Source organism: Maylandia zebra, linkage group LG5 (genome assembly GCF_041146795.1).
Source record: "Maylandia zebra isolate NMK-2024a linkage group LG5, Mzebra_GT3a, whole genome shotgun sequence".
NCBI classification, from domain to species: domain Eukaryota; kingdom Metazoa; phylum Chordata; class Actinopteri; order Cichliformes; family Cichlidae; genus Maylandia; species Maylandia zebra.
In genome coordinates this window covers 22522926-22537558 of record NC_135171.1, presented here as the reverse complement: position 1 = coordinate 22537558, position 14633 = coordinate 22522926, and the positions used below count along the sequence as shown (strand labels likewise).

The following is a 14633-nucleotide window of genomic DNA, read 5'->3' as shown; positions in this document are numbered from 1 at the left end:
TTGAGTTACTGTTACTACTCCTATCAGCTCGACGCAGCTTGGCTAATCCTCTCTGACCTCTGGCATCAACAAGACATTTTCACCCAGAGAACTGACTCTCACTGGATATTTTCTACTTTTCAGACCATTCTCTGCAAACTCTAGAGATGGTTGTGTTTCTGAAAATCCCAGCAGATCAACAGTTTCTGAAATACTCAGACCAGCCCATCTGGCACCAACAACCATGTAGCATAGTCATCAAAGTCTCTTAAATCCCCTTTCTTCATCCTTCTGATGCTCAGTTTGACCTTCAGCAGGTCGTCTACATTGCTAAATGCAGTCAGTTGCTGCCATGTGATTGGTTGATAAGGTGTTTAGTGAACAAGTGTAAAACAAAAAAAGAAAGAAAAACATTGAGGTTATAAAACTATTAAATCGTTAAATCAGTATGTACGTGTGGGAAGATTAAACTAAAGCTCAAAAAGACTAAAGTATTTTACCCAACCCGAGGCTGTAACATCAATAAGGGGATCATTTCTTTTCCTCCTGACTTCACACGTCCTCTGTATCACAGCATGTTATCATAGCGTGACATGGTTCCCCACATAAGGGGAGTCTGGTTGTTATTTTTACTGATGGGTGCCTAATGTGACGCGCAGTGATGCCCGTGGAGTCAGTATTTAGTTCTGGCTGATTACCCTCATAGTTCAGAGGGCTCAGGGGGGCATTGTAGAGCAGCCTTTTAAATCGATACGTCAAAGACGAAGGACCGCTGAAGAGCCTCCAGAGCGGAGATAATAACTCTCCTTGACATTCTCTATTTTTCACTGCATGTTTAGAAGGAGTGTGACGGCAATGTCTGTACTCGCTCCACCGTCATTATCAGCCGGAGCATCGGCATCCTCTTTTCTCTGCGGTCGTGATTATCTTATCTCTCAGTAAGCAGGTCAGTGGTGCCATGCCCTCTGGCTGCTCTTCAGCTGGAGAACACGGCACAAACAGCATCATATACAGTAGCCCCTGAATCCCTGAAGACTGGCGGGGGGGCAGCTGTTCATGTATGGATATTTGGATGTATGAATGACATCCTTGCTGTAGAGACATAGCTTAGTGGGAGGCTACAGTTTCATTTTGGTAGTGGAGGACAGCAATTTTCAAAGTCTGAGCGTGACCTTTCTCAAAGAAATATTTAATTAGCTCTTTCGAGGAAAATTTAAGCTGGATATCAATCGAGTAAAACAACCTGAAAATTCAGATGCCAGAAAGTCACACATTCTTCTCAGCTGGCAGATTTGCCCATTGTTGGTTCCCCTGTGGGGTGGATAATGAATGAATGTGGTAGTTAGCACCGGATCTAGTTTGTCATGGCACACTTTTAAATATCTCAGTGACCCATTTCCACAGGATCAGATTTACGACCACAGACTGCAGCTGACAGGTAAAGGCATGTTATTTTTAAACCACACACTTTGATCACACATAGACAAAGCGTCGTCAGCTCTTTGCACCTGGGCTGTAAACTGTGTGTCCATATGTTTTGACAGGTGCATTAATATGCGAGGACTATCCCTCTCTCTCTCTCCTCTCTCGATGCACCATCAAGACGCAAATTTAAATCTGAACAACCAGGCTGTGGATATAGTGGCAGCTGTCTATACTACAGCATTGACTCCTTTTATGAGAAAGCTGCTGTTGTCATTACTCTGAGTTGTCGTACGGTGTGCATCTTCCTTAGTTGCAGTAGTGTTTTCCCCCCACTCTGCTGCTTTGACATTGCCCTAGTTTTCTGTCTCAGTGTTGCAGTGTGTCATTTAATGTGGCTCTGCTTCTATTCGTGGCACGCTGATTCCTTGACTGTCTGTGCTTCAAATAGTACTTTTTCCTCTCCTTTTGTTTTGTCTTGGCCTTATGCACACGATTAACCATATTATCTGTTTAATGATAGTTGTAAAAAAAATGTAAACAATTCTTGAGCTCATCTTCGTGCCAGCAAGCTGCACATCACGCTGCGTTACTGGCTGTTTCCCTCCTTAGTGAAAGAAAGCAAGGTGATTCAGACGGGGTAGTATGAATCTTTTTAAATGGGTCAAACCAGACCCCTGCCCTCCTTCTTTTCTCTTTTATCAGCAAATACAATCACGGCACCCTGCGTTGGCTTTTTCTGTTAGACGTCGTGTTGTTTGGTATCCTTATGTTTGAAGGCTGTAACATAAAAGCAAATTCCATGCAAACAAAATTCCTGATGACCACAATACTTTAAAAAATACAGTAATTTTTGGTTGGAGACACATTTTTTGGACTTTATTTCCATAACACATTAATGTGCATATACACTTACAGTCATGGGGAAAAGGACTGTACAAAACTAAGCACGCTTTTACTATTTCCATATGAATTACAAGCATAAGTTGGAGCCAGGTGCTGTGAATCAAATGCACATGATTAATTGATCATCAGCAAGTGTAAAGACTTCTGTAAACAGGCATCTTTATAGAGGTCTGGGATGTGTTAGCACAATGCCGAGGAGGAAGGGACATTGGTAATAATCTTAGAGAAGCAATTGTTGGTTCCCATTAATCTTCTGAAGGAGAGACCTCCCGTCCTCTTCACTCCAGCGTTACTAAAAGGAGTAGAGACCTTGTCAGTGTCACTCACCTGCCTGGCACCGCCCCTTGAGCTCAGTGTGCCACCCCTCCCCTGCAGCTAAGCCAGAGACCACACCTCCGCCACATGTTACAAGACCATTTTTAAATAATAAGAAGTCCATCATTCTTAATGATAGTGTATGCCCCAACAAATTCACCTCAAAGTCAGACTGTGAAGAAACTGCAAATAAGAAACCAAGAGATACATTTCAGACTCTGCAAACCCCAGTTTGATGTTAAATATCAAAGTTCCTGATAGTACAGGTACAAAAAAAACAAATGAACAGGTATGATTTGTTTAGAAGGGCTACCAGGAAAAAACCTCTTTTCTCTGAAAGAACTTGACAGCACAGTTTAAGTTTCCAAAGCTGTGTCTGAATAAACTACAGGAGCCCTGAAAAGGGTGAGCATAAACACCTCATACCAACTCTGAAGCACGGTGGTGGAAGGGTGATGATTGATTTGAGCTTGTTTTGCAGCCCTTTCTTTGCAGGACCTTAGCACCTTGCCATCATTGAGTTTAACATGAACTCCTTTTTGAACCCAAATGTCTGCAGGTGTATGAGATGAAAATATAATTTAATACAATAACCACAATCAATGTTGTAAAGTAACAAACAGTTAAGTTTAAGCTGTGTAGGCAAATTTTGCTAAATGCAAAGCAACAGATTTCTAACTTGAATTTTGGGGTTGAGTAAAAGAGACAGGAGATTGAAACCGGATTATACCGTGTTTTCTCTTTTTTCAGGTTTGCCACCAAAGAGCCCAATGGTTTGTTACTTTATAACGGCCGCTTCAATGAAAAGCATGACTTCATCGCAATGGAAATTATCAACGAGCAGATACAGCTCACCTTTTCCGCAGGTAGAGAAGTTCTTCATCAGGGTGGTGTTCAGAAAATACCTTTTTAATTCTCATTATCCTTGAATCTGTGTAGTCATTCACCTCGTTGTTCTCCAGGTGAAACCAAGACTACAGTTTCCCCCTACATCCTCGGAGGTATCAGCGACGGCCAGTGGCACACGGTGGAAGTTCACTACTACAACAAGGTTTGTGTGAACTCTTAATTTTGTGTCTATGGTTCAAAGCAGTGGTCCTCACACTTTCCCGGGCATAACCTTGTTTCAGAAGTTTACACTCACTTCTCACAGTTTTGTTTAATCAGTAACCAAACTAATGGATCTGAGGGGAATTTTCTTGAAAGAAAGGTAAACACATTAGCAAGCTGTCACTTAAATAAATATAATTTATTGCAAGTCAACTAACAAAATTCAAATATAAAAGAGGATTGATGGCAGGTGGAAAGGAAGAGATAGCCAGCTTTTATAGCCTGGAAGGCCCGAGTGAGCTGCACTAGCTCACATGTCAGTTAATCATTAAGAGTAGGCCGGTACTTTCATGCAGATAGCAGGAGGAACGTCACAAAACCATAGAGAAAATGCACTATTCCATTTTTTTTCCACTCAAATCGCTCATTCAACTTAGTTTCACTCATGATTTTTTCCCCCTAATCATCCACACCAACCCTGCAGAGGCTCACTGCCCAACTGTGCTTGTCTATGTCCAAAAGTGCTTACTTGCCAGGATCAGGACAAACGAATTAACACATTTGTTTTGTTTAAAATGTGCCAAAATAGTTAAGCCCTTTCTTTTTGACTCGGATTTTTCTTGTGTAAAATTATTTACTTTAGACATTAAATATTTGAAATGGCTTCGGTTAAACATGAAAAGCAGTGACCCGTTGGGGTCGGTCACTCTAAATTTATGCTGTGCATCGAAACCCAGCTCAGCCGTTTTCACACTTCAGCTCCAGACAATGCTGAGAGGTTCAGGTCAGGACATCATCTGACGTCCTTTATCATATGTAGACCACAGCATGAGATTGTTGCCTGGTTATCTTATGTGGTCATGTGATGTGTGTATAATTCATCTTCAAGGTTAAGGAACATTTAGCATATGTTCTGACTGAGTCAGACAAATATACCCCCCATGTTTAGAAAAGTACAGTGCTGCAGTGTATATTCAAAAACTGCTTTTCAGAATACAAAAACATCATTAAGCATTGTAACTAGACTTTCTATTTGATGCCCCCTTTGTAAAAGGTGTCTTGGCTTTGTTCAGTTGGCACTCGAGTGCAAAAACCTAAATCAGTCACTGAAACAGGAAAAGGTGGAAATCGGTGCTTTCTTGTGTTTGATCTTCTTTTCTCTTACACTTATGTTTAGGCAGAAACAAGCTCATGATCTCGTAAAGATAAGAACAAGATGAAGTAAACATTCATAAAACCATTAAGGAAAACTGGAAGGAGCTCGGGGATAGGAAAGTATATACCAGGTGGTTAAATCCAGCCAGGCTGAGTTAGTGATGACATCTGGAGAGAAATCCTGATACTCTGCAGTTGACAGACTGCAGTGCTCCAGCATTGCTGGCAGCAGCGATAACTGGCAGCTGACGCTCTTCCTCAGCGCCCTTCAGGGCGTTCATAGAGGGCTGACTGTAGTGGATGTAAACCGGTTTGCAGACAGGAAGCTGTGAGCTGTATAAGTTGGCTGTTCTGCCACGCTGTCAGACTAAAGAGTCGTTGCTGACAGGCTGATGATCTGGAAGAGAGCCAGCATGCCAAGCAGACACTGATGGAGGGAGAGAGACAGACGAGAGAGGAGGGGCAGTGAATGAATGAGTGGGGAGGCCCGTGTTTTTTCCACACATGCTCACATTGGGCCTAATATGTCTGACTGGTACATTTCTCTGTAAGAATCTCACAACAACTCAATCAGTGGAGGAACTTATGGAGCTGTTGTGTCAGTACTTTCCCACCCAGGACCAACAACGCAGGATGTCACATTTTAGTCTATTGAGGAAGTCACTTTGCATCATAAAGATGTTGCCAGGCAACACCCCCGCAGTGCATATCTTCTATTCAATGCATATAATAACACGGCCATGTTAGATTTTAGCCAGTTGTACTGATAAAAAGGGGGGGGGGGGCGCACATCTTGTTAACTTTTGGATGGAAACTTGTTGATTCTTCGCCTACCAACATTTTTTTCTCATTAATCAAATCGATAACAAAAACTGCCAACAGCTCTGATTCTTTTTTAAAATTCTCTTACCTTTGAAATCTGTTATCTGGTTCGGGTAGCATCGTGTGGATTTTTGCGTGAACAGCAGCATGTTTCTAACAGCTACAAATGGAGACTGTAGATATTTGATATGTATGAGAAAAAAATGCTCTCCTGATTTTAAATGCACCTCCAGGTAGCTAGAGATGAATTGTTGGGATGTAGACTGGAGTATGAAATTAAGTTTGAGTTTAAATTACATACACTGCTACAATAATGCTTTTCAGTGATGAGGTCAATGTATCAAAGCAGTCCATGAGATTCAAAAGCTCAGGGGGCTCTAAATGCGCTGCCTCAGACTGTTTTTTCTACTCTTGGCTCTGTATGATGTCAGTAAGGGTAGAAATTCCCAATACAGCCAACTGACGCCTTATTTATACTTCTGAGTGAAATAGATATCATAAGCTATGACTTAACTGGAATCTCTTTTAACCCTACACCCGATCCTTTCGCGTAACCTGACGTGGATGTAGAGAAATTTTGCTATGCGTAGAGTCGGCGCGGTCCGCAACACCTGAGTGGCGTGGAAGGTTATGGGATAGGGTTAAAAGGGTTTCTGGTTAGATTGTCACTACTACAGTGTAGCTTTCCCACAGAAGTCTAAATCATGCTTTAAGCACATGGCTCTGGCTGTGGATGTGGAAGCCCCACCCACCTGCTGCTGTTTGAACTTTATGTTTATGAGGGGCAGCCAATCAGAAGAAAGCTGGCTTACAGGGAGGGTGGTCTTAAAGGGAAGTAGTTAAAACAACTTAAACAAATAATGAACATTGAACTCATTGAGCTGTATGTGTTCGGCACAGTGGCCACTTCGTTAAGGAGAACTTCATTCAGTGTGTTCATTCAACAACTCTATGATGATTTCAAGGCTGTAGTTTGTGGTGCACCTCTTTGAGGTGTTGTTCTCATTTTCCCACCTTGTTTATAACAATGAATGTAAGCCACATAATATCAAACTAACGCAGAGCAGTCAGACTTCTCTGTTTGGCAGCTGGGAATATTCATTGCACTGAAAGCCTCATATTTTCAGGGGCTGAATATCCCAGAAGTGTGCAGGATTCAGCTCAGGCTCTAGCTGAACTAATCCTCTCATATTCCACATCCTGTGAGTCGCTGAGGTAGAAACATGGCTCCTCCCTCAGGAGGTATCCCACGGTGGCCCTCTCTGACCCGTCCCTGTCCACGGGGGGGTGGGGCAGGGTGAGTGAGGGAGGAAGGGGGGGGGGGGGCATTTTTAGATTGAAATGTGGCTTTCAGGACGGCGGGGGACTGTGGAGAATGGCAATGACCGCTGCCTTTGTGTTTGCCTCTGCTTCCTTTGGGACCATGGGCAGTGAATGATGCTGCCCCGGGGAAGGTGCCCCTCTCTCTCTTGCCCGGCGAGGACAGAAAGGCAGAGCAGGAGAGGAGCGAAAGGAGTGTAAAGAAAGGCAAAGTGAAGTATTGACTCGGGCTTTGAACGAGGACGCCGCGCTTCAGGGCCAACCCCTCTTGTTGCTATGGTTTTACTAGTCAATCTTAGATCCCATATTTGTGTTGCTCGCTGCCAGGCTCCTCCTGCGCCACCCCTGTCACCCTCTATGACAGGGAACTCATATTCCCATAATCCCCTGTAGCGGCTGGTGAGAGCAGCGTTTTAAGCGGCGCAGAGCAAATATGTGCACTCCGATCAGCTCTGACGGGACGTGTTTTGTGCGGCAGAAAGACGCGCTGACAGACAGTCATTATTGGAGAGTCAATAGCCGTGACTGATGACAGCAGAGGTCAGTGAAAGGAGCGTCCAAGCTGGAGCGCTGCCTGTTTCAGAGCTTTCACAGCGAAGGGAAAACCGTGGAAAAGAGCATGTCGGGTGATTTCACCTTTGGCAATTCAGACAACATGTTTGCTTGTTTCATCATCAACAAATTTGTAACAAATTGGTCTCAAGGAGGAAAAACTGCAAAGCAAAAGCCACCATCAGACTCTCCTTTTTCCATTCACCGCTGAGCGTATTGTGACTTCCTGTGGGAAAGGTGCTCAATAACAGGGCCCGTTGTGCTTTTCTGGGCTTTGCTGGAAATAACACTTTCAGGACATGCACAAAATGGATTCATCTTCATATTTGACTCTGTAGGTTTCAAGCGAGTCAGTCTGGAGGATAGATGGGCATTTGTGGCGACGGTCGTTCCAGCAAAATAATTAGTGCACCCATGATGAATCTGAATGAGCTGTGTGCTGTCAGGGCCAGACATAATGGCCTAAGCATCCTTTCTGACAGTTCTCACCATTTATCGCCTCAGTTTGAGCCCCTGTGAGGTCTGCAGATCTGTTCATGCAGTTAGGTACCCTGCATTTTAAATTACCGTATATTCAAGTGTTCTTTTTTGATGTATGTGCAGGTTTATGCTTTTCTTTCAGAATCAGAAAAGATATTTTTCTATTGCACAAAGCTTTGGACTATTTCATCTCCACAGCTACAGCACCAAGATTAAATAATACAATATATTACAAATGTTCCCTAATAATACAAATAGGTCTAATAATAATTTAAGAAAGATAATCTACTATAAAGAAGTTGTTTCTGACTCACTCTCAAAACCTCCTGAAGAAGCCTTCATGTTCAAAAAGACAGCAGCACTTTAGATTTCTTTAATAAACTTGAGTGTGCTCAGTCCCTCCGGTGGATCTTCCGCAGCTGGAAGCAGAAAGGCTTAAAGGGATAATCTGGGAATTTTTGTGTCTCAGATTGAGGTGCGGGTACCCCTGGGGGCGCTCTGGTGTACTGCTATGAGTTCTTTTGTAGCAAAAACAGCATTGAAGTGTTTTTCAGTTACTGGTTTGTTTAACAAATCAGACACTGATGGTGCACTGCTGTTTTCATGTACCCATACGTATTTTTTCACCCTTTTTATTCAAAGTGGAATACGGTTCTGAAAAACAAACCACTACTGTAAAAGCATTTCTATGATCTTTGTGTTTTTGAATACTTTGACTTCTTTGCAAAAGTCCTGATGTTTATGAGTCAACGTAGATTGCATGAGTTCAGTGCAGAGTCTACTGCTAACTCATAGAAAAACCTCATGTTTAATCTTTTCTGCATGATATAGCATTATAGCAGTAAGCCCTCTCCTGCCCACTATTGTTTTACCACCTTTTCTATAAACCATCTTTTCTGTATGTTTTGAGCTTCTGAAGAGTCGTTAGCGATTAACTTGGATCAAAACCTGAAAATCCACCTACGTGATCCTCTTTGCATTGTGAAGCATTTCAGGTGAGGTCTTGTAAAAAGACCAATTATACAGCCAGATATGTTATTGGGTTATTATTGGTGCTGTTCATATCACCAGCACTGTGCACACTGCAATCACAAGACACAAAAGGGAAAATTTAACTAACTGTCGCCTCTCTGTTACAGATTTAATGCAATCCGCTCGATGAAAATCATGTGAGATGAGTTAAATTGCTGCAGTGCCTTCAGCTAAAATTATCTGTCATTACTTCATACTTTCTATACTGTTTTTTTTTTTTCTTAATAGTCTTGCTAGGATTGAGCTGCTGAAAATCTGCAGCATATCTCTCGCTGGGTGTCTTTCATCAGAGCTTTTAAATTAAGAGATCAGACGTCAGCGACAAAGGAAGTCATAACAGTCAGGAAATTATCATTCCTGAGGCTCATCCAGAGGGGATGTGTTTTAATTTAACCTCATGGAGGAATCCGTTTTTCAGACAGCGAAAACAGAAACCTAATGTGTGTTTCGAAGCCATCAACAATGAGCCAGTTTTTTCTTACTATCGCTGCACATGAGACTAGATAATTCCTGCTAAATCCTGTCTGAACAGCTGACGGCTCAGCGGCCCGTCCTCGCCTGCAGACGGCCAAACTGAACTGGTCGGCTGTGCGTGAGGGTGGTCACTGCTCTGCTCTCAGCTCGTGACACCAGCTTGAACCTACACTTAGGGTTATTAGGAGCTTGACGTGACCCCGGAGAAACCGGGCGGTTTGAAAAGAGGTCGCAACCTTTATTGACAGCATCATAATTCTCTCTCTCCAGCCCTCCTCCTCCTTTTCTTACTCCCCCCCCCCCCCTATTGATTTCTCAGACAATGAAAAGATCCTTTGTCGACCGGGCGATGTCCTGCGGAGAGCAAGCCCATCTCCCGCATGTGTGTGTGCATGCATGCGTGCATGTGTGTTTGCTTGCCAGCCGTTGCCTTTACCTCGAGCTGCTATGATCTGAATTATTAAAATGCTCGACGGCAGCGAGCTGATGCTGAACGGGAACTGAACTGAGTGCAATGCCAAAGATCATTTATTTGCCTGTTGTTTTCCACTTTCAAAGCTTGAATCTTTAATCTGGCTCATAAAGCTACAAACAGCTTAGCTCCGGATGAGACACGCAGAACTTTTTGTTCTGTTTTATTCATCTTTTAGCAAATGGAGCACAATAATGAAGTATTTTCATAATAATCAGAATCAGATTCTGATTCTGATTATTATGAAAATACTTCATTATTGTGCTCCATTTGCTAAAAGATGAATAAAACAGAACAAAAAGTTCAATTATGAAGTATTTTCATAATAACACATTTCTGAGGCTATTTATGAATGCTGAGTGATCAAAAATACCTCAACCTATCAAAAATAGCAACATGGTAATACTGTTTTTTTCCTTTTCTGTGGTTCATGATTTTGTCGGTAATTCTCATTTATATCTGACATGCAATACAAAAATGGCAAAATTCCAAATCCCTGTGAACATGGATGAAAATGTGAAATTCTTAGTTAAATCCTCAGTTGGCAAGATAGGAGAAAAACCAGAAGCAGCAATTTTCGGTGCTCCCCACCTTATGGAGAAAGTGCCCCATAATTTATCACAAGTTTGTTTCGTTCTACAGCCAATCTTAAACCAGGCCGGCCTCCCGCAGGGCCCCTCAGACCAGAAGGTCGTCGTAGTGACGGTGGACAACTGCGACACCTCTGTGGCCCTGAGGTTTGGGCACATGATTGGAAACTACACGTGCTCTGCTCAGGGCAGCCAATCAGGGTCCAAAAAGTAAGTTTGCAACAGATACACCAGAGAAAAGAGCTGTTCTGTTGAGATCGAGAGATAAACCGTAACTAACCCTCTTTTCCTTTGCTTTGTGTAGTCTCTCTTTACTTCTGTATTGATCTCAGCCATTTACTTTATTACTATCTTTGCCTTCACCTCAGTAGTTCGAGTAAACTTGTTTTGAAATGAGGTTCCACATCTGCGGGGTGTTAGCTAAGCTTTGGTTTCTCCATTTACTGCAATATTTATCCTTTTTTTTCCTTTTTTATCTCCCAAGGGAAAATAACACAGCAAGACCGTGCCTGTAATAAATATTTCACCACCTCTCTCCCCATACCCCCCACATTACTGTTGATGATGTGTTTTGGTTTAGGCAGAGTGATGCTCTGGGTGCATGTATGTTCACGGTTCTGTGTCGTCAGGTCTCTGGATCTGACGGGCCCCTTGCTCCTCGGAGGAGTCCCTAAACTTCCAGAAGATTTTCCTGTTCGTAATCAGCAGTTTGTGGGCTGCATGAAGAACCTGCGTATTGACAACCAGCACATAGACATGGCCAGCTTCATCGCTAACAATGGAACTCTGCCAGGTATGCATTGTTTTTAAGCTCGCTGTCCTTTAGTTCAGCTCTTAAACCTGGCTAAGCTTTGCAGTCAAACAGTGCACACTGTTAGATCAGCCAAGTGAGGAAAAGCTGGCAGAGGAAACAGCAGTGACTATAATGAGAGCAGCGGGGAAGGTAGAGTCAGTGGGAAATGATTGTTGTACCTGCTATGAATAGTTTATTACCATCTGACTCTTTTCTACTGATGAAATAATGAGCTAGGATAGATCAAACGGGTGGATTACCCTCTTATTTTCCTGCCCTTCAAGGATGCTCTGCCAAGAGACACTTCTGCAACAATAACCCGTGCCTGAATGGAGGAACCTGTGTGAACCTGTGGGGCTCCTTCAGCTGTGATTGCCCACTTGGGTTTGGAGGACGAAACTGCGAAAGAGGTGAGTGAGTCAAGTGGAAAAGAGCGAGGCATCAGGGAGGGGGAGACACTCAGACATAAGATAATAGTAGATATGAGTTTGTCTGCAGCTGTGATGGAGGTCTGTGAACTTGTAGGTGAGTGTGGAGGCGGCAGCTAATGCCCGAAAAAGCCAACAAACAAAGAAAAAAGCCTGAGCAGTCTGGAGTGTTTTACTGCACACTGATAGCTGCTTTCTGGGTGAAGTGATCTCATTACAGCAGCTTAAACGCCCGATTTAGGACCGAACTTTAAATGTAATCTGCTTGATGTTGAATTTTCTCTGGTTTACATGATGTTGAACCAGTTTAATACTAATGTTTTTTAACCTTTGAAGATATATACAGTATGTAGCTTATATTTCTGTCCAGCGTCTCTTTATGTTTCACTCGATCTCCTACAGCTGTCGTCTGCGCTGATTTATGGTTTAAAGGAATTTGAGAAGAGACAGCCGAAGAGAAACGAGCTTTAGAAGAGACGGCAGGGAAAAAAAATGTTCAAAAAACACCTTTGTTTTAACAAGAAGTTGGGTGGGGTTATTTATTGGTTCTTTCATGCAGAACAAGTGAGGAGTTCCTGAGTTGCGCTGACAGGTGTGCTGTGAAGAACAGACACGTGTGAAGGAAAAGTGAGGATGAGAGTGTGGAAGTGGGGCCGACTTTAGTGTAATAATGTGAAATTTTAGCATACTTTAAATAAAGGAGTTTTTAGTGCCTTGAGATTTGTGAAGCTATCCGTCACTTTCATCCGTTTTTCATTATTCTCTGACATTATTCTCTGACATTTACCAGAAAAAATCAATAGAAAAATATATTTCTTAGCTTTCAGCTCGATGCACAAAATATGGATTCATAAATGACGACTGCCAAAGGTAACCAGGTGTTCAATGAAGGTTTTTTTTATATTACTTTGAATCTAAATGATTGAAATCTAACTGGAGATTCTCTCTCTGTATCTCACTCATGCAGCCACAGTGTGTCAGGTTTATTTGTCGTCGATAATCAATCCTCAGGGCCTGGGTGACTCAGGTGCTTTACTTCACTTCACGCAGAGACAGCTTAATGATGAGGAAACTGCTCCACATAAAGCAGAGTGTCCTTCTGTGTCACTTTTCTCAGCGTCTAAAGGGACCGAGGAAACTTCTCATTCAGTGCGTGTTGGAATTTGAAATGAAAAAAAGAAAATGATCAAAAAAGCAAAAAATGTAATCAGAGTTGAAAAGAGATAACTTCAGAGTCATCTTATCTGTTCCATGGAAGCATTTCTAGAATTTCTAAAAAGCTGCACTTCAGAAAGCAGATCTGTAGAGTAAGGTCTCTTACGTCTCTTTTCTTACCTCAAAGAGTGACGGTTGTTCAGTCAGTTTTGGCTAAAATCTGAAGAAAAGCAGCAGAGAGCTTCCTTTCTGACAGTAATGGCTCCCTCTGTCAGCTACTGTGAAATTCTCCCTCCTCATTTTCAGCATCACCCCTTCTGCCTTTCAGCCACTCGCTCTCTTTACCCTGAAGTATGTCATGTGATTTTTGTCATCCGTTTTCGTCTCTGCCCTCTTTTTCTGTAGTTATGGCCAACCCACTGCGTTTCCTGGGTAACAGCCTGTTGCAGTGGAATAACCTCGCCACGGTGGCGGCCTCCGTCCCCTGGCATGTGGAGCTCATGTTCCGCACACGCCAAGCCAGCAGCACGCTGCTTCACATCTCCTCTGGCCTGCAGCACAACCTCACACTGCAGGTGAGAGCCACATATCCGAAACGCACTTCCTGTCAGGACCAAAGCAGATATGCGATTTAATAGGAGAGGAGGAGCTGGGGTGATGATGGGTTGCAAAGAAGCTTGCAGTCTCTGATGTTAAGAGAAAACATGTCCCAAAACACGGGACATTTTCAACTTTATTCTAACTTTAGTTCTTTTTTTTTGAGCTTGTCTCGACTGGCGCCTCTTTGATGTTACATAACTCAGTCTATTTCCAGCCCTGCACACCTATGATGTGCTGCAACACAAGGGATGATCTTTTGAACTGGAGGCTGTTCAAAGGTTGTTATCTTCTGCAGTGCAGTTTCTTTGCGGTCAGTTTTTCATCCTGTGTCCGTCTCCCTCCTGCTGTCGTCTTTGTAGCTGCGTGGTGGGAGTGTGTTGATGGGGCTGCACAGGGGGGAAGACTCCACTCTCTCCCGTGTGGAGGAGGTGCTGGTGAACGACGGAGACTGGCATCATCTGCAGCTGGATATCAGCATAACAGGGGGAGCGGCAAGCTACCATAAGGCTGTTTTATCTTTAGATCACGGACTCTACCTGGTGAGTTATTAAATTCTAGCTGCGATTATAAATGAAACTCTTGTAGCTTTTAGCCATGAAGTCACTGCCGTGTTCCTTTTCAGGCCAGCATGGATGTGGATGGAAAGCTGCAGGACTCCAAATTGAAGACTGTGAGCGTAGGTGGTTTGGCAAAGCCTGATGGGAAAATTCAGCATGGCTTCCGCGGCTGCATACAGGTTTGTCCTCTCTGCAGACCACATTCATGTCTGCGTTTGTGATCGTGAAGGCGAGCAGTTCAGTTTGATGTTTTAAAGTTTTGGTTCAAATTAAGCTTTATTTGAATTTGTCTGAACAGCTGTTTGTGTAGTTTAAAGACATTGTGCTTCACCCCTTTGCTTGAATGTATGGTTGTTTCCCTGCAGGGTCTGCGTGTTGGCGGAGCTGTGAGTCTCTCTCAGGCGAGGAAAGTGAACGTGGAGCAGGGCTGCAGCGTGCCCGATCCCTGCAGCTCCAATCCCTGTCCGTCGAACAGCTACTGCAGCGACGACTGGGACAGCCACTCTTGCAAGTGCATCAATGGTCAGTCTC

The 14633-nt window shown here is 43.2% G+C and overlaps 1 protein-coding gene across 3 annotated transcripts in view; it reads left to right on the top strand.

Moving 5' to 3' along the window:
- celsr2 (cadherin, EGF LAG seven-pass G-type receptor 2) overlaps window positions 1-14633 on the top strand; it is a 68546-nt gene that overhangs the window by 37453 nt on the left and 16460 nt on the right. For all 3 annotated transcript variants that reach the window (XM_004544782.3, XM_012917504.3, XM_004544781.3), the window contains exons 4-12: window positions 3373-3488; window positions 3585-3673; window positions 10622-10779; window positions 11199-11362; window positions 11647-11772; window positions 13351-13520; window positions 13905-14084; window positions 14168-14281; window positions 14468-14624. In XM_004544782.3, coding sequence (XP_004544839.3) covers window positions 3373-3488; window positions 3585-3673; window positions 10622-10779; window positions 11199-11362; window positions 11647-11772; window positions 13351-13520; window positions 13905-14084; window positions 14168-14281; window positions 14468-14624 — 1274 coding nt within the window. The remainder of the gene's footprint in view (window positions 1-3372; window positions 3489-3584; window positions 3674-10621; window positions 10780-11198; window positions 11363-11646; window positions 11773-13350; window positions 13521-13904; window positions 14085-14167; window positions 14282-14467; window positions 14625-14633) is intronic.